Here is an 18,485-nt window from a genome sequence, read left to right as displayed (position 1 = left end):
AAAAGTTTTGTAATCTAGGTCTAATAGCTGCAAAACAATGTATAGCCATCAATCTGAAAGCTTCAAATCCAATCTCAATAACAAACGTGAGGACTGAACTATCTAACTACATCCTATTAGACTATATGCTATCAAATCGAACACAAAGCAGACATATTTGACAGCATTTGGAAACCGTATGTTGACCAAAGTGCTGCATAGTGGGCGTTTTGTTTTGTGTTGTTTTTGTTTGTGAATGTCAGTTTGTTTTGGTTCGATTTTTTGGCCTTAGTGTTTTGCTTGTGGATCCCTCTGTGAGAATGAATGTAGATTTCTGTGGGTGGGTGGGGAGCGGGTGGGAGGGAGATGTATATTGACACTGTGAGATTACACTTTTTGTATTTATTTATTGTTTAAAAAAAAGGTGTGGTTAGTCCCCCCCCCTGTCTCCCTGTTCACCCACGACTGCGTGGCCACGCATGACTCCATCATCAAGTAATGTGTTATTGACTGTACGTTTGTACGTTTGTTTATGTGTAACTCTGTGTTGTTGTTTTTGTCGCACTGCTTTGCTTTATCTTGGCCAGGTCGCAGTTGTAAATGAGAACTTGTTCTCAACTGGCCTACCTGCTTAAATAAAGGTGAAATAAAATTTTAAAAAATCAAGGCCTAATCACCGACAACAATGAGACTGACAACAATGAGACTGCCAACAGAGAGGAGGTCAGAGACCTGGCAGTGTGGTGCCAGGAGAACAATCTCTCTCTCAATGACAGCAAGACAAAGGAGCTGATCGTGGACTACGGGAAATGGAGGGGCGAGCATGCCCCCATTCACATCGAAGAGGCTGTAGTGGACTGGGTCAGCCCAGTACATCACTGGGGCCGAGCTCCCTGCCATCCACGGCCTCCATACCAGTCGGTGTAAGAGGAAGGCCCGAAAATCTTTCAAAGACCCCAGCCATAGACATTGTCACGTAGACCGGATAAGTAAAGTGAAATGTCTTGTTTTACAGGATCAGTCATAGTAGTACACCACCCATGGAGCAAATTTAGGGTTAAGTGCCTTGCTCAAGGGCACATTGACATGTTTTTCATCTTGTCAGCCCAAGTATTTGAACCAGCGACCTTTCAGTTACTGACCCAACGCTCTAACTGCAAGGCTACCTGCCTATTTGCATGGACTCTTTTTTGCTCTGACCCTCTTACGCTGACTATGCACAGTGAACACTCACTGAACTTGGTACTGGTACTCCGTGTATAGCCGTCATTGTAAATAAGAATTTGTTCTTAACTGACTTGCCTAGTTAATGAAAGGTTAAATAAATATAAATAAATAAATAAATATCCCTGTTATAGTTATATTGCGTTATTATTTTTCTACTTTTATTAGCCAATTGTGTTACTTGTTAACTCTGCAATGTTGGGAAAGGCTCGTAAGTAAGTATTTCACGGTAAAAGTGTACATCTGTTGTATTCGGCGCATGTGACAAAATGTGAGTTGATTTGCTATGAGGGGACTTTTATTATGAAGTTGAACTTCAAGTAGAAGTTTTACCCGGATGTAATTGTTCAATGTTGGAGAAATGAATGACAACAATATACTGTTGATAAAGAACAATTCCTAAATAGATAAGAAACGAGGTCGGAGCGTCTTCACTCATCATGTAAAGTAAGGGGTAAGTTAGTTACTAGCTGCTAACCTGTAGTTCCCACTCGGGTCCTAACGTTATTCCGTTACTATGTTTAAAGGCGAATTGGCTCTGGAGGCCAAAAACAGCCAAATACTCCCATCTAAACGAGAATCGAATCTCAATTGTGGTAGCTACCGTTCTCGAAACATAAATCCCTCTACTGGTATGTTCATATCAAATACAAATAATATCACAAACGCAAAATACACATGCATGTACACCAGAGGCTGGAACATGCGTTGTAAAAATTTAGATTTTGTCTGTGTAGTAACACTCATCCTATATTATGAAAGAGGTACAAAACCGTACTGCAAGCGATGCGTGTTATTCTTCAGACCGATCGTCGATGCTCTTGACCAAACTCCCCCTTACAGAAGACACTTTCGTCCAATCACTCATGTGTAAAGGAACTGAGAGTCATGATCAAGGGCTAGCTAGCATGCAGCTGCTTAGCCGGGTGTTGGGTTGGCTAGTAACTGCTTGTTGTGTTGTGAACACGCCTTAGGCTGTGAATAGGGCATGCTTTCTGTGTGTAATATGATTTATGTATGTATGTATGTATGTGTAATGGAGGTCAAAACGTGCCGTAAACTCACTCCACAGTTAGTTTGAATTGAGTTGTCCAGGAGGGAGGTCACGTGTGTTGCGGTGCAGAAAACCACTGGTTCGAGCTCAGTATTGGGCAGTCTGAAAGTGGCTGTTAGCAGCGCACGTTGACGTCGGTTTCATATGTAGTTAGCTAGCTATGCAAAGACCGAGGGTGCTGGAAGTATCAAGGTTCGTTTCTGTTCTCATTGTGGATTCTAGATCATGGCCCACTGCAGAGCTAGGTTGCTGAAACTCCTAAATGCCAGGGAGGGAGACTGCTTGTAATTTAAGACTGAATGTCATAGCTACAGTAGCTAAGCCAATTTTTAGGTCTGTGGGTTTCTAAAAGTTGCCTAATTCTCTTCCTTTTGTGAGCAGGCTCAGGACAGCAAGATGGGCAGAAGCAACAGCACTACCTCGCGCGGCGTTCCAGTGGTGCTGGTGTGCCTTGGTGCTCTGCTATTGGGCAATGTGGTGATCTACTTGTACCTGGACTCGCTGCAGCAGAGTGGCGACGGCGACCCCCACCTGACTCCTCATGGGGCATGTCCACCCCGTCACTTTAGGATGGCCAACATGAGGAACTGTTCGCCCTGGCTGGAGTGTCCACAAGTCCGCACAGAGGTGCGCAAGTTGAAGATGATCGGCCAGGGAGCTGTTAAGCAGGTTAGCCACACAACAACAGAAAAAAATCGAAACATATGCCCAATTTCATTTGACGTAACAAACCTGAATACATTACAAAACCTGAGGTGTTTATTCAGTGTCCTCCTCCCCCTCCCATAGGTTTTCCTGTCCGAGTGGAAGGGTCACAAAGTAGCCCTGTCCAAGCTCTCCTCTCCGGAGTACCAGGAGGACTTCCTCCATGGGCTCTCCATGCTCCAGGCCCTCCAAGGGCCCCATGTGGTGGTGCTGGTAGGCCTGTGCTCAGAGGACCACACCCTGGTCACAGAGTACCATCCGCTGGGCTCTCTGCTCAACCTGGATGCCGTGCTGGCCCAGGAGAGGCACCGCGTACGGGACACCTGGCAGACTCGCCTGCGGCTGGCACTGGACTACGTCTCCATTCTCCATTACCTCCACACCAGCACCGCCGGGACCAGAGTCATGTGTGACTCCAATGACCTGGTGAAAACCCTGTCACAGTTCCTGCTGACCAGCGACTTCCACCTGGTGGTCAATGACCTGGATGCCCTGCCAGAGGTCGGGGCCCCTGCAGGCTCGCTAGTGAGATGCGGCCACCGGGAGCTCACAGGGGAATTTGTGGCCCCGGAGCAGCTGTGGCCCCACAGTGACGGCCAGCCATTTGTCGATGAGCTTATGCCGGGGTACGACGAAAAAACGGACATTTGGAAGATTCCAGATGTTACACGTTTCCTGATGGGGAGGGTAGTGGGAGGTGACGTGGCCCACTTCCACCTCTTTCAGATCAACGGGGAGTGTAAGAGAAGAGACCCTCATCTTCGCCCCTCTGCAATGGATGTCCTGAGCGTGTACAGATCAGTCTATGCAACCATGATGAGAGACAGTCCCGGTCCTGGTGGCTCCAGAGACATGCTTTAATCTCACTTTGTCTTTGTACTGATAAGAAACTGGACCGTGTAATTAAAAATAAAATAAAAATTTTGTCACCGTTTTATAATTTACCCTTTGAGATGTTACCTTTGAAAATCAAATAACAATTAATTATTATTATTATTTTTTACATTTGCTCACTTTTATCTTTGATGCATTTGTGTTGAAATAATTAGTACAGTCTGCTGCAAGTAGCCCATCATGTCATGATGTGCTCCAGCACACAGGGTGGCGCTAACGCACTCGTTATTCCATTAACAGCTGACAGAAAACCTTCGCGCATAATAGAGGGAATTCCCTTCCAAACATGGGGTGTATTAATTAAAAACAATTGTTACAAAACAATTAGTATTTTGCAACAGAAACCGTTTACGCCAAACGGAAAACGTTTTGCAACAGACAACGAGAGTTTCTATAGGACAAACTCAGGTAGGTCCCGCCCCTTTCGGTTCTTAACCGGTTTCCGTTGCAAGACATGATGAATACATCCCTGTTTTGTGGATTGTTGTAGCACGTCGGACACTTCCCGTTCTCCGTAATTGTGTAATTATCCGACCTTTCGCTGATCTTGACTGTTTCGGAGGATACAGTCTAGTACCGCAATTGAACAATGTTTGCAGTCAGGAGTGCATTCCGCCTGGGTGCAAGAATCACTGAGATTTCAAGACGAGGATGCGCTGTCGGTCTTCCCGTGGATGATGTCGTCAACGGGCTTACCGAGGAGCAGATACAAGTAACGTTAGATAACTGAAGTAGCTAACGTTAGCTAGCTAACGACCAACGACAGCTGACATTATTCAGTCAACAAGCTCAAATGAAAGTCTGGGTTGTGTTTTTAAATTTTTTTTTAAATGAAGGAACAAAACAGAAAGGTGTCAAGGACGCGTAGCAAGTGTTAAAGGCCAAAATGACGGACTGCTACTGCTATGACATAACTGTTGTGTCGAGAGTCTTTATTTAGATGGCTTTTGGTTGTACTAACTACCTATATTGCCTGGACATCGAGACGCTCGTTGTTCAGCTCAGTTAGGCTATCAGCTGTAGTTCACTAGTAGTCGGTTCAGAGCAAATTTATGCACGGGGCAAACGATGCTTTCAGACCTCTGGTAGCTACTGGTATGATCCTAGACAAAGGTTACATGCGGACAACTAACGTTGATGTGGACGAGGGGTGGGTTTCTTGTGCAGCTTTTGATTGGGTGAAAGTTCGTGCATATGCATGTGACGCTGCTTCGCTCTGAAGGGGAATAAACTACGTTTTGCATAACAATATCAGTTGATTTATCAAAGTGCTGTACAGAAACCCAGCCTAAAAACACCAAACAGCAAGCAATGCAGGTGTAGAAGCACGGTGGCTAGGAAAAACTCCCTAGAAAGGCCAAAACCTAGGAAGAAACCTAGAGAGGAACCAGGCTGTTGATACTATCTAGTAGTTATTATTGTATTGATACATTTGTTTTTTTTAACAGTACTCTTAACAGTATACATGTGAACATATTCAGTTTGAAATTCATGTCGATATATTTTTGCTGTCAATGCCTATTTTGTCCAGCTCCGACAGACAATCCGGAGGTTCCTAGCCGAGAAGCTGGCACCCATTGCCAATGAGATTGACAAGAGCAATGAATTTGTTGGGATGCGGGTGAGATGATGAAGTATACTATTCTAATAAGAACTAGCGAGCTAGGACAACCTTACCATAATACGATGTAGTGTGTGTGGTATTCCTCTTGAATCATTGTATTATCTTACTGTTTGCTGCACTACAAACAGTATAATCCACCTCAAATGAATAACAGGACATCATTAGGATCCATGACCTAAATCATAAAAATACTGGACATTGTATTACAATAGAGGTAACTCTTAATGTTCTTCATGTAGGTCTACATTGAGTGTTTTTTGGGACTAAAAATATGAACTTTGTAAGGCCCCTGGCTTACACCTGGTAACCTCTTGGGTTGTTTTTTTTTCATGCAGGACTTTTGGAGGGACATGGGTGATATGGGACTTCTGGGTATCACTGCCCCATGTAAGAGATGGATACTGATTTCGGTTGATGTATCACTATGCTATTTATCCCGGCGTAAAAATAGTTTACCGGTAGTTTAATCAATGGCCGTGATGGTGATCTGATGTAGAAGTAGCATCATAACTATGTTAACTCCCCCCACAGTGGATTATGGTGGTTCAGGATTGGGTTACCTAGATCATGTGATTGTGATGGAGGAAATGTCGCGAGTGTCGGCGGCTGTCGCCCTCAGCTACGGGGCCCATTCGAACCTCTGTGTCAATCAGATGGTGCGCCATGGCAACACGAAGCAGAAGGACAAGTACATGGCCAAGGTGTGGATGATATTTGTAGTCCCATGCATGCTTAATGCACTCAAGTATACAGGCAGTCTCAAAGTGCAATAGCCAGATGTTCTTTTTATTTCTTTGATATGAAATGTATGCCGTTGTCTTTTCCCAGGTCATGACTGGAGAGCATGTTTGTGTCTACTCTATACAGGCAGTTTCACATTGAAATAGCCATGTTACAGTGCATTCAGAAACTATTCAGACCCCTTCACTTTTTCTACGTTACAACCTTATTCTTAAATTGATTAAATTGTTTCCCCCCCCTCATCAATCTACACACAATACCCCATAATGACAAAGCAAAAAAAGTAACTATCACATTTTACTTAAGTATTCAGAACCTTTACTCAGTACTTTGTTGACGCACTTTGGCAGCATTTACAGGATTGAGTCTACTTGGGTATGACGCTACAAGCTGGGCACACCTATATTTGTGGAGTTTCTCTAATTCTTCTCTGCAGATCCTCTCAAGCTCTGTCAGGTTGGATGGGGAGCATCGCTGCACAGCTATTTTCAGGTCTCTCCAGAGATGTTCTATCGGGTACAAGTCCGGGCTCAGGCTGGGCCACTCAAGGAAATTCAGACTTGTCCCGAAGCCACTCCTGGGTTGGCTTGGCTTTGTGCCTAGGGTCATTGTCCTGTTAGAAGGGGAACCTTTTGCCCCAGTCTGGGGTCCTGAGTGCTCTGGAGCAGGTTTTCATCAAGGATCTCTCTCTGTATTTTGCTCCGTTCATCTTTCCCTCAATCCTGACTAGTGTCCCTGCTGCTGAAAAACATCCCCACACCATGACGCTGCCACCACCATGCTTCACCGTAGGGATGGTGGCAGGTTTCCTCCAGAAGTGACACTTGGCAAAGAGTTCAATCTTGGTTTTCTCAGACCAGACAAATCTTGTTTTTAGGTGCCTTTTGGCAAACTCTGAGCGGGCTGTCATATGCCTTTTTACTGAGGAGTGGCTTCCATTTGGCCATTTTACCATAAAGGCCTCAACGGTGGAGTGCTGCAGAGATGGTTGTCCTTCGGGAAGGTTCTCCCATCACCACAGCGGAACTTTGGCTCTGTCAGAGTGACCATCGGGTTCTTGGTCACCCCCCTTCTCTGCCGATTTCTCAGTTTGGCCGGGCAACCAGCTCTAGGAAGAGTCTTGGTGGTTCCAATCTTCCTCCATTTAAGAATGGAGGCCACTGTGTTCTGGGGATCTTCAATGCTGCAGACTTTTTTTGTGGTACCCTTCCCCAGATCTGTGCCTCGGCACAATCTTGTCTCGGAGCTCTACAGACAATTCCTTCGACCTCATGGCTTGGTTTTTGCTTTGACAAGCACTGTCAACTGTGGGACCTTTATATAGACAGGTGTGTCTTTCCAACTTTCCAAATCCTGTCCAATCAATTAAATTTACTACTAGTGGACTCCAAGTTGTAGAAACAGCTCAAGGATGATCAATGGAAATGGGATGTTCCTGAGCTCAATTTTGAGTCTCATAGCAAAGGGTCTGAAGGCTTATGTAAATATGGTATTTCTTTTGAATACATTTGAAATCATTTAAAAAAAACCTGTTGTCGTTATGGAGTATTGTGTGTGTGTGTGTGTGTGTGTAGATTGAGAAACAATTTATTTAATACATTTTAGAATAAGGCTGTAATGTAACAATGTGGGGAAAAAGTCTAGGTCTGAATACTTTTTGAATGCACTGTATATCTTATCGTTCTAATATAATGTCCCCAGCTCATGACAGGAGAGCACGTGGGTGCCTTGGCAATGAGTGAGCCCAACGCCGGATCCGATGTGGTGTCCATGAAACTGAAGGCCAGGAAAGAAGGTGAGCACTCTGGAATACTCTCCTTAAAATCCCTTTCTGTAGTAGCACAAGTTCACTGAGCTAGTTCCTTACCTTTTTTTAAATGGGCATCATTGCTCATACTGCTGTCTGTCTCCTCTCTGGGTTTTTATTTTGCTGAAGGTGACCACTACATTCTTAACGGTGGAAAGTTCTGGATCACCAACGGGCCAGATGCAGACGTTCTCATTGTGTACGCTAAGACAGACCCGGAGGCTCACCAAAAGGGTATCACAGCTTTCATTGTGGAGAAGGCAAGTATTTATCTTAGGCAATGAAACCAAACGCCTTCCATATTCCACTTAAAACAGCTTCACCAGTTATGGGTTTGGACCTGTTTACGTTTGACCAGTTATGGGCCTGGGTCTATTCCCTCTAGTTTTTTTTTTGTTCGGCTTTGAGCAAATTTCAGATCTGCGGAGTGCAAACTTAAACATTTTGAAAAGTCTGTGCAACTTCCAGCGTGTGTTTACTGTGAACTCTGAAGCTGTACCCGCTTTAAGTTAGTTTTAAGTGGCCAAGTAGGCTACTGTCTATTTGATCATAATGTAGGCCTACCAGAGTGGCCTACAATCTAAAACAATGGAGAAAATGCATCCTATAACATTTTAACATGGAAATAGCTGTTCGATCATTCAGCCTACAGTAGCAGCCAATGTTTGGCGTTCAATGTAGGCCTACATTCCAAAATACTTTTTTTTTTTAAACATGCAGGGCTTGGCATTGACCTGTTTATCCACTTGTCCTTCAGACAAGGTGACTGGAAATGTTGTTTAGGCAAACCACTTTACAAAATAAAATGCATTCTACCATTTACAGAGAAACAGACAAATTAATGTTCCCTCTGCCTATTGGCAGAGGGAATACTATACAACACTGCCCCTTTAAGACAATCTCTTTACCGGACTCGTTTTTCAAATATGTCTAGGAATGTACATGTTTTGTGCTCTTGTAGGAAGCAATCACTCCCCTATCGCTGTCTACAAATGATCTATAACTGGGCTAATAACTCACTAACTAGCAAAGGATATGAACAAAATGTGCACACGTGGCTACATTCAGCTCTCGCTTTGAGCTCAAAACAAGCGCATCTACTCACAACTGCTCATGCTGTAAACACAGTCCAGTTCAAAGTAAATGGACAGATCCATATATGGTCTGTTTGCATATAGGCCTATTGCAGCTCTGATTGGTTATGCCGCACCGGTCTGTGTAGAGTACGGCCTGAGTCCTGTGTGTCAATGCAATAGAATCCTACTCCAATGTGTTCTGCCTACAACAAAATATCTTGCGTAGTTTGTTTTGTTTCAGGTATGTTGTATTGAAAGTGGCTAATATTGCGTTGATTTGATCACAATTGCCACAATAAAGGGAAATGTTGAGTGTTTACTGGGAAAACTGTAGAACAGTGGTCACCAACCTTTTCTTAGTCAAGATCACTGAGTCAAAAATGCAAGCTGAGATCTACTGCTCAGATTATATATTTTTTTTTATATGACTTAATGCAACATTAACCAATTAAAAACAGTACTGTAGCAATGAGGTTTGTGCAGTAAGCTATAGGCCCAATACATTAATACCACATATTGGCTTTGCTTGAATTTCTCTGCATAGTTCGGGACATGTTTTTATAAATATTTTTTTTAATTCTATTTCAAAATTTGAGGTAGGCTATATGATCACACTGGTAATCGATCCGTTGTTGTATTACTTGAGGCCCAGCTCAGTAAACATACTTTTACATTTTTATTTTGCTGGCCTGAGGGAGAGGGCAGCAGACTGACGGTCTGCCTCTCAACATTCCTCCGCTGACACTGACCAAAAAAGGACACTGTCTTTCAGCTGATGGTGAAACTCGAGTCTCACCACATTTATTTCTGCCTACAAATTCATGTTACTCCTATGAACAGAGAAAGTAAAATATTCCTTGATTATTAAAAGACCAAAGCCGCGAATTATAACAACGCCTGTGGAAATAGGAAGAATGTGCATTTTTATGGCTTATTAGTGTTGAATACAGTCTCTCTCTCTCTAGTCATGTTTGTAAATCTCACAGTATCAACTTTGCTTTCTTTTATGCCTGCTAAATTACTGGAGACACAGTAATATGAGCCATCCGATTGGCCAGCGGTAAGCCTATAGTGCACTTGATTTGCTCTCCGGGCAGCGTTTGTACCTTCAGACACATAAAATGGTAAGTTTGCCTACCCATTGCACAGGGCAGCTAAATTGGCTGCACCTACTGGCAATAGCCTGAGACAAATAAAACAAAATAGGAACACAAGGCTTTATCATTGGGTTTTTACAGAAATGTTTGGCTATCGACAAGGATTGCCTTGGAGGACGATAGACCGGTTGGTGACCACTGCTCTAAAAAGTTGAGTCCAATCTCTGGCTTCTCTCCATGGGCTGATATTTGTTCTGCACGGCAGTCTGGGCTACTGCACGCCCGCATGCAGTTTTAGAGGGACCGTTGTTCTGGACCCGTTTTAACACTTTATTTTATTATGATCAATAATGGAAATGCTTCTGTCTCGGCCTCTACATGAACTTTCCCGACATTACCCAGGTTTCCCAGTAATCGTGTTTTTGGAGGATTATGGATTTCTGGAAAACCTGGGAGTTTTGTGAAAGATACTAGAATTTTGCAACCCTAGTCTGGACATATTGGTAAATTATGTCCAACTTTTATTCCTACAGGGAATGCCAGGGTTTAGCACAGCACAGAAGCTGGATAAACTGGGAATGAGGGGATCCAACACTTGTGAACTTATCTTTGAGGACTGCAAGATTCCAGGTGTGTGTGCCTGAGCGTGTATGCACATGTGTGAGTGTATTCAGTAATATTTTGTATCATAATGAATTACGTTTTCAATTGCAACGGTGTCTTTTGATTACAGTGGAGAATGTCTTGGGTCCTCTCAACAAGGGAGTCTATGTGATGATGACTGGACTCGACCTGGAGAGACTTGTGCTCGCAGCAGGACCTATCGGGTAAATATACATATTCTAACACACCTATTCTGTGTACGTCTATCTAAACTCAGCAACAAAAAAAAAGTGTCCCCTTTTCAGGGCCCTGTCAATCAAAGACATTCACAGATCTTCATTGTAAAGGGTTTAAACACTGTTTCCCATGCTTGTTCAATGAACCATAAACAATTAATGAACATGCACCTGTGGAAAAGTCATTAAGACACTAACAGCTTACAGACGGTATGCAATTAAGGTCACAGTTATGAAAACTTAGGACACTAAAGATGCCTTTCTACTGACTCTGAAAAACACAAAAAGAGATGCCCGGGGTCCCTGCTCATCTGTGTGAACATGCCTTAGACATGCTGCAAGGAGGCATGAGGACTGCAGATGTGGCTAGGGCAATGACTTGCAATGTCCGTACTGTGAGACGCCTAAGACCGCACTACAGGGAGACCGTACGGGCAGCTGATTGTCCTCGCAGTGGCAGACCACGTGCAACAACACCTGCACAGGATCGGTACATCCGAACATCACACCTGTGGGACAGGTACAGGATGGCAACAACAACTGCCCGAGTTAAACCAGGAACGCACAATCCCTCCATCAGTGCTCAGACTGTCCACAATAGGCTGAGAGAGGCTGGACTGAGGGCTTGTAGGCCTGTTGTAAGGCAGGTCCTCACCAGACATCACCGGCAACAATGTTGCCTATGGACACAAACCCACCGTCGCTGGACCAGACAGGACTGGCAAAAAGTGCTCTTCACTGACGAGTCAAGGTTTTGTCTCACCAAGGGTGATGGTCGGATTTGGGTTTATTGTCGAAGGAATGAGCGTTACACCGAGGCCTGTGCTCTGGAGCGGGATCGAGGTAGAGGGTCCTTCATGGTCTTGGGCGGTGTGTCACAGCATCGTCGGACTGAGCTTGTCATTACAGGCACTCTCAATGCTTTGCATTACATGGAAGACGTCCTCCCTCGTGGTACCCTTCCTGCAGGCTCATCATGACATGACCCTCCAGCATGATAATGCCACCACGCACAGAACGAGCAGTATGGCTGATTTCCTACAAGACAGGAATGTCAACCTTCTGCGACAGCCAGCAAAGAGCCCGGATCTCAATCCCATTGAGCACGTCTGGGATTGGAGGGCTAGGGCCCCCCCCCCCCAGAAATGCCTGGGGACTTGCAGGGGACTTGATGGAAGAGTTGGGGTAACATCTCACGGCAAGAACCGACAAATCTGTTGCAGTCATTGAGGAGGAGATGCACTGTATTACTTAATGCAGCTGGTGGCCACACCAGATACTGACTGTTACTTTTGATTTTTGGAGCCACCCCTTTGTTCAGGGACACATTATTCAAATTCTGTTAGTCACATGTCTGTGGAACTTGTTTAGTTTATGTCTCAGTTGTGGAATCTTCCTACAAATATTTATACATGTTACATTTGCTGAAAATAAACGCAGTTGACAGTGAGGATGTTTATTTTTTTGCTGAGTTTGTTCTGCAATGAAGATAATGCTCCCCTCTTTCAGCATTATGCAAGCTGTGATGGACTTTTCTGTTCCCTACCTGCACGTTAGAGAAGCTTTCGGACAGAAAATTGGACACTTCCAGGTGGGAAATCAACCAAACCATTCTCAGACGGTCAAATAAGGAAGGGCACTTGTGTCAATCATATTCCACTTACAACAGATCTCCACCTATTTCTCTTGCATATACCACTTCCTTTAAGGTTATAAAATGACTAAATTTGATGTGAGAATTAATATTGCTTTCAAGTATAACACTTTTTTGCCTTTTCTGGGATTTGTTTTTTTTCCTTCCTACCAGTTGATGCAAGCAAAGATGGCTGACATGTACACACGCCTGGCTGCATGTAGACAGTATTTGTATAACGTGGCACGAGCCTGTGACAAGGGACACTCTAATTCCATGGTGAGCATTCTCGACAACAACAAAGTCCATTTTATTAATGTGAAATTCATATAGTAATGTAACAGCAAATATATTGGCTGAAAGTGTTGATGACAAATGTAATGTTACATTTTATAATGTGATAGGAAAAAAAATATTGGATGGCACAGTATTATCTTGGTGTTATTGTAGGACTGTGCTGGGGTCATTCTTTATTGTGCTGAGAATGCCACTCAAGTTGCTCTGGATGGAATTCAGTGCCTGGGTAAGAACCAAGCCATGCACTTTATAGAAACATGTTGATCTTTGTAGCTAATGTTAACATTGCATGCTCAACTGTTTTACACTTGTGTTCATCCTAACTATAATCTCTCTGGGGAGGTGGAGGGATTGGAGGGCTTGATTTTAATTTCATTTATGACAAGTCATTGTTGCGTTTCTTCACCTACAGGTGGCAACGGCTACATTAATGATTACCCCATGGGCCGTTTCCTGAGGGACGCCAAGCTGTACGAGATCGGAGCAGGCACCAGTGAGGTGCGCAGGCTCATCATTGGTCGAGCCTTCAATGCCATGTACAAGTAGACCTTGAAAGCTGAAGTGAAGTACACGCACTGGATCACGACTCACCCAAAGGCCTTACACGAAATACCATTATACACTCTTAGAAAGGTTTCTAAAAGGGTTCTTTGCCTGTCCCTGTGTAGGAGAACCCTGTATTGGTTCCAGGTAGAACCCTTTCACCCAATAAAGAACTGTTTTAAGAACCCTTTAGTGAAAAGTTTCTACCTTTGACCAAAACAGTCCCTGTAGGAGAAACAGCCGAGGGAACATTTTATGATTCTCCATATGAGCTTTAGTCACGGGCAACAAGCACCGGAGTAGCACCAACAGATGATGATTCATCTGGTGTGGACTTAGATCTCTGCCTCCAGTGTTTTAGATACAATAAGTAGTCTGGTATCAACCCAATTAAACTGTATTTATCATACTTTTAACATTTCTTATTATTTCAGTATCAATTTAATTTATGGCATTTTAAGAGTTTTATTGATTCTACCTTGCAGTGAAATGACCTTAGTCTATATAGTGGAGGTATCTAGTAGTGTGTGTCTGAAGCAGTGGACCATACAATATGCTCTGTTATGCAAAGAGTTCTTGCAAGCAGCAGCATTTTTAAATCATGACAAACTTCAGATTAAAATGTCCCCCTTCCGTTAGTTGCCTTCCGTTGATGTTTCCTGGGTACATGGCTTTGTACACAAGTGGCTACCATTTAACAACTTTTAAAACTATCGTTATCTTTTTGTGTTATCACTCGTCCTTATGGTTTTCAAAGTATTTGTGGTGTTGAGCTGTGTAGAAAATCTTCTCCATGAATGAATGTGAAGTGAAGATGGTCAGCAAAAACAATGTACTTGTACCAAACAATGATTTTCTATAATGGAAATATCATTGTTTACTTTTAAGAACATATTCAAATGGTTAAATCAACTAAAAATTGTCTGATAGGAAGAACCAAAAAAATTGCAAGATTTGTTAATTCCTCAAGATTTTGTTTCAAACTAAGTATCCAAATTGGTTGATGTCCTGTTTGTGTAGAATAAAAAATTACTTGGATTTTGCACTATTGGGCCATGTCTTATTTAAAATTCAAACGGTGCGCCATGTCTAATATTAAAGAATGGCAGAGGACCGGTAAAGCTCTGCAGTGTTGTTTTATAACATTTGAATGTGCATTAGATGGCAACAAGATCATATTGTACAGCAATTTCATTAGGTAACATGAATACAAAGCCAGTGAGAGGTGGTTACAATAGGATGGGAGGCCAAGAGTCCGTGTAACCAATAGAGTCAGAGTCCCGAGTGTGGGAACAAACAGACTGTGTCACGGTTGGGTAAACAAGCAAGTTCAAAGTCGACAAAGCACGCAGGAGTCATGAGGCAAATTGCATTTTTATTTAAAAATATATTTCACCTGTATTTAACCAGGTAGGCCAGCTGAGAACAAGTTCTCATTTACAACTGCGACCTGGCCAAAATAAAGCAAAGCAGTGTGACACAAACAACACAGAGTTACATCAACAAACGTATAGTCAATAACATAAAAGAAAGATCTATAAAGCACAAGTGAAAAATGTAACAACTTGGGGCTAGCCATTGTAAGTTCAGAGTCACTCGCCTCAACAGTGCATGTGTGCTGGAGGTGAGAGAAAGCTCGGGGGAGAGGGGGGAGTGTGGCTGGGGTACCAGACATGGGGAGACAGGCCATGGCAGACGGTGAACAGATCGTCAGTTGGAATCCAAGCAGCAGAGCAGCAGGCAACGGGAGTAGGTGTCACACCCACTTGGGAGAAGCTTTTTTCGGGAGGCAGATTCCTTGTAGAAAATCTCAGCTAGCTCACTAATGTAGCTAGCAAGTCTCTGTCCTTCTTTTCCGTGTTGAGAAGATCGTTAGCTAGCTATATCTTTTCAGTGTCAGCGAATGGTCCTTGACAACGTCCAAACAAAGTTGTCCTGTGGCTGTTGTATTTTGGGGATTCAGAGGAGGATATCTTCTCTGCACAGATATGGGGGGCTTCAAAGGCCTCTGCATTTGGCTGGGGAGGGGCTGTGAAACTCTCTTGCCATTGTTAGGATCAAGAGTTTTCACACTTCACACTGTTAGAAATTAGATATGTAGACGGGCGAGTCGGTCAAGGATCGATTCAGACAAGGTGGTAAATTGTATGATAAGCGACAGTTTATTCAGAGTGAAGATATCTAGAACAGCGTAATTACGGCTCCTCCGCTAGTTCGTACGGAACTGCAGGCAAAGAGACCGTTACAATCAGTACACCACTTATATATAGAACAGAAAGTAGGTTGATTCTGGAAGATCGGATCTTTGGATTGGTTCAGCTGGGGTGTAGTCTGTAGTCTTCCGCCATTGGCTCAGTTGTCTGTCCGTCATCGTAGAATCCTCTTCGGACACACAATGTTCAGCTACAAAGGAGATTATGTGTGTGCGCTGGTTTTGGCAGTTAGTGTAATGCGGGAGCTATCCTGTAGGGGACCCCACAGGCTTTACTTTAAGTTGTAGCCCTGTATTAGCAATAGGTTGGTCACCTGCATAAGAAATAGCATTTCTCTACAAGTGCAAGTTTCAGTCAGATTCTTTCCTAGCAGCTTGTTAGACTTATTTATTAAGCTTCATATAGCAAAAATAACCTAGAGATTAGTTTGTCTTTTACTTTTTGGCTTCAGAAAGTATGTTCAGACCGAACATTACTCACTCAATTTTATGTTGGATGGTATTTCCAAGTTCCGCTGTGTTTCTTCTGCAGGGTTTGGCTTGTTTAGAAGTATTTTTTTTATGGATAGTCCTTGATATTAAAAGTCCATTCAGGTAATTTTGTCCACAATCAAAGGTTTTAGGTATGCAATTGTGAACTGGAATGAAGGTTTTGATGTTGAGGTTAGTGTCCTGTATAAGTCCTTGCAAAAACAATTCAGGTTTATCTACATTTATCCAACTCCATTTCTATATTTTTGCAGAAGAATTTAGGAGCATATGCTCTGTGTCTATTCGCTTTCTCTCCCTGCTAGGCGATTGAATAAGTGCATCGACGACATCGTCCCCACAGTGACCGTACGTACATTTCCCAACCAGAAGCCATGGATTACAGGCAACATCCCCACTGAGCTAGAGCTGCCACTTTCAAGGAGCGGGACACTAATCCGGACTCTTATAAGAAATCCCGCTATGCCCTCCGATGAACCATCAAACAGGCAAAGAGTCAATACAGGACAAGGATGGAATCTTACTACACCGGCTCTGATGCTCGTTAGATGTGGCAGGGCTTGAAAACTATTACAGACCACAAAGGGAAACCCTGCCGCAAGCTGCCCAGTGGGGCGAGCCTACCAAATGAGCTAAATGCCTTTTATGCTCTCTTTGAGGCAAGCAACACTGAAACATGCATGAGAGCACCAGCTGTTCCGGATGACTGTGTGATCATGCTCCGATGTGAGCAAGACCTTTAAACAGGTCAACAGCCACAAAGCCTCGGGCCAAGAGTTATTTGTGTCTGGACATTTTGAGCCTATAATCGAACCCACAAATGATGATTCTCCAGATAATCAACTAGTCTAAAGAAGGCTAGTTTTATTGCTTTTTTAATCAGGGCAACAGTTTTCAGCTGTGCTAACATAATTGCAAAAGGGTTTAAAATTATAAACTTTGATTCGCTAACACAACGTGCCATTGGAACACAGGAGGGATGGTTGCTGATAATGGGCCTCTGTACATCTATGAAGATATTTCATAAAAAGTTCAGCCGATTCCAGCTACAACAGAAATTTACAACATCAACACTTCTTTGGGATAGGGGGCAGTATTTTCATGTCCGGATGAAAAGTGTGCCCAAATTAAACTGCCTGCTACTCAGGCCCAGAAGCTAGGATATATATATTATTAGTATAGTTGCATAGAAAACACTCTGAAGTTTCTAAACCTGTTCGAATGATGTCTGTGAATATAACATAACTCATATGGCAGGCGAAAACCTGAGAAAAATCCAACCAGGAAGTGGGAAATCTGAGGTTTGTAGTTTTTCAAGTGATTGTCTATCCAAAATTCAGTGTAAATGGGGTTAGATTGCACTTCCTACGGTTTCCAGTAGATGTCAACAGTCAGGTTTCTATTGTGAAAGGGGTCAGCCTGAAAGCCATTAGTTGTGAGCGTGACGGTCGTTCACTTTCCTTTCTAATGACAACGGAATTGTCCAGTTAGAATATTTTTGAAGATTTATGATAAAAACATCCTAAAGATTGATTATACATATTGTTTGACATGTTTCTACGAACTTTAATGGAACTTTTTAGACTTTTCGTCTGGACTTAGTGCCCGCGCTGTGTGCATTTGGATTAGTGAACTAAATGCGCGAACAAAAAGGAGTTATTTGGACATAAAGATGGACTTTATCGAACAAAACAAACATTTATTGTGGAACTGGGATTCCTGGGAGTGCATTCCGATGAAGATCATCAAAGGTAAGTGAATATTTATAATGCTATTTCTGACTTTTGTTGACTCCACAACTTGGTGGGTAACTATATGGATTGTTTTGGTGGCTGAGCGCTGTACTCAGATTGTTGCATGGTGTGCTTTCGCCGTAAAGCTTGAAATCTGACACAGCAGTTGCATTAAGGAGAAGTTTATCTTTAATCCTATGTATAACACTTGTATCTTTCATCAAAGTTTATGATGAGTATTTTTGTAAATTGATGTGGCTCTCAAAACATTACTGAACATAACGTGCCAATGTAAACTGAGATTTTTGGATATAAATATGAACTTTATCGAACAAAACATACATGTATTGTGTAACAAAGTCCTATGAGTGTCATCTGATGAAGATCTTCAAAGGTTAGTGATTCATTTTCTTTATTTCTGCTTTTTGTGACTCCTCTCTTTGGCTGAAAATGTTTTGTTTTTTGTGACTAGGCGCTGACCTAACATAATCGCATGGTATGCTTTCGCTGTAAAGCCTTTTTGAAATCGGACACTGTG

General features: G+C 42.9%; 2 protein-coding genes across 4 annotated transcripts; both read left to right on the top strand.

Moving 5' to 3' along the window:
• Nucleotides 1–1,511: 1,511 nt before the first annotated feature.
• Nucleotides 1,512–3,906, top strand: pomk (protein O-mannose kinase). Of its 3 annotated transcripts, none has more exons than XM_024437833.2 (3): nt 1,512–1,657; nt 2,639–2,926; nt 3,047–3,906. In XM_024437833.2, exons 2-3 carry the CDS (start codon nt 2,654–2,656, stop codon nt 3,821–3,823), a joined length of 1,050 nt encoding a protein of 349 aa, XP_024293601.1. In that variant the 5' UTR covers nt 1,512–1,657; nt 2,639–2,653; the 3' UTR covers nt 3,824–3,906. The 3 variants fall into 3 exon arrangements, with proteins under 3 accessions (XP_024293601.1, XP_024293602.1, XP_024293603.1); XM_024437834.2 differs by having other exon boundaries at nt 1,539–1,650; XM_024437835.2 differs by lacking the exon at nt 1,512–1,657 and adding an exon at nt 2,336–2,449.
• Nucleotides 3,907–4,312: 406 nt separating this feature from the next.
• ivd (isovaleryl-CoA dehydrogenase) lies at nt 4,313–14,558 on the top strand. Its single transcript, XM_024437832.2, has 12 exons — nt 4,313–4,568; nt 5,388–5,477; nt 5,816–5,867; nt 6,012–6,181; nt 7,923–8,016; nt 8,158–8,288; nt 10,735–10,831; nt 10,935–11,028; nt 12,550–12,631; nt 12,848–12,952; nt 13,124–13,196; nt 13,383–14,558. Exons 1-12 carry the CDS (start codon nt 4,446–4,448, stop codon nt 13,514–13,516), a joined length of 1,245 nt encoding a protein of 414 aa, XP_024293600.1. The 5' UTR covers nt 4,313–4,445; the 3' UTR covers nt 13,517–14,558.
• The last annotated feature ends 3,927 nt before the right edge of the window (nt 14,559–18,485 follow it).

This window comes from Oncorhynchus tshawytscha, linkage group LG11 (assembly GCF_018296145.1).
Source record: "Oncorhynchus tshawytscha isolate Ot180627B linkage group LG11, Otsh_v2.0, whole genome shotgun sequence".
In the NCBI taxonomy this organism is placed as follows: domain Eukaryota; kingdom Metazoa; phylum Chordata; class Actinopteri; order Salmoniformes; family Salmonidae; genus Oncorhynchus; species Oncorhynchus tshawytscha.
Note: the sequence above shows the minus strand (reverse complement) of the source record. Positions and strands in the feature narration are given on the sequence as shown.

Excerpts from the sequence above, each read along its gene's own strand:
- pomk (XM_024437833.2), top strand. The coding sequence starts at position 2,654 with ATGGGCAGAAGCAACAGCACTACCTCGCGCGGCGTTCCAGTGGTGCTG. Across the intron at positions 2,927-3,046 it reads GCCAGGGAGCTGTTAAGCAG|GTTTTCCTGTCCGAGTGGAA; the intron begins GTTAGCCACACA and ends CCCCTCCCATAG.
- ivd (XM_024437832.2), top strand. The coding sequence starts at position 4,446 with ATGTTTGCAGTCAGGAGTGCATTCCGCCTGGGTGCAAGAATCACTGAG. Across the intron at positions 5,478-5,815 it reads ATGAATTTGTTGGGATGCGG|GACTTTTGGAGGGACATGGG; the intron begins GTGAGATGATGA and ends TTTTTCATGCAG. Across the intron at positions 8,289-10,734 it reads CAGCTTTCATTGTGGAGAAG|GGAATGCCAGGGTTTAGCAC; the intron begins GCAAGTATTTAT and ends TTATTCCTACAG.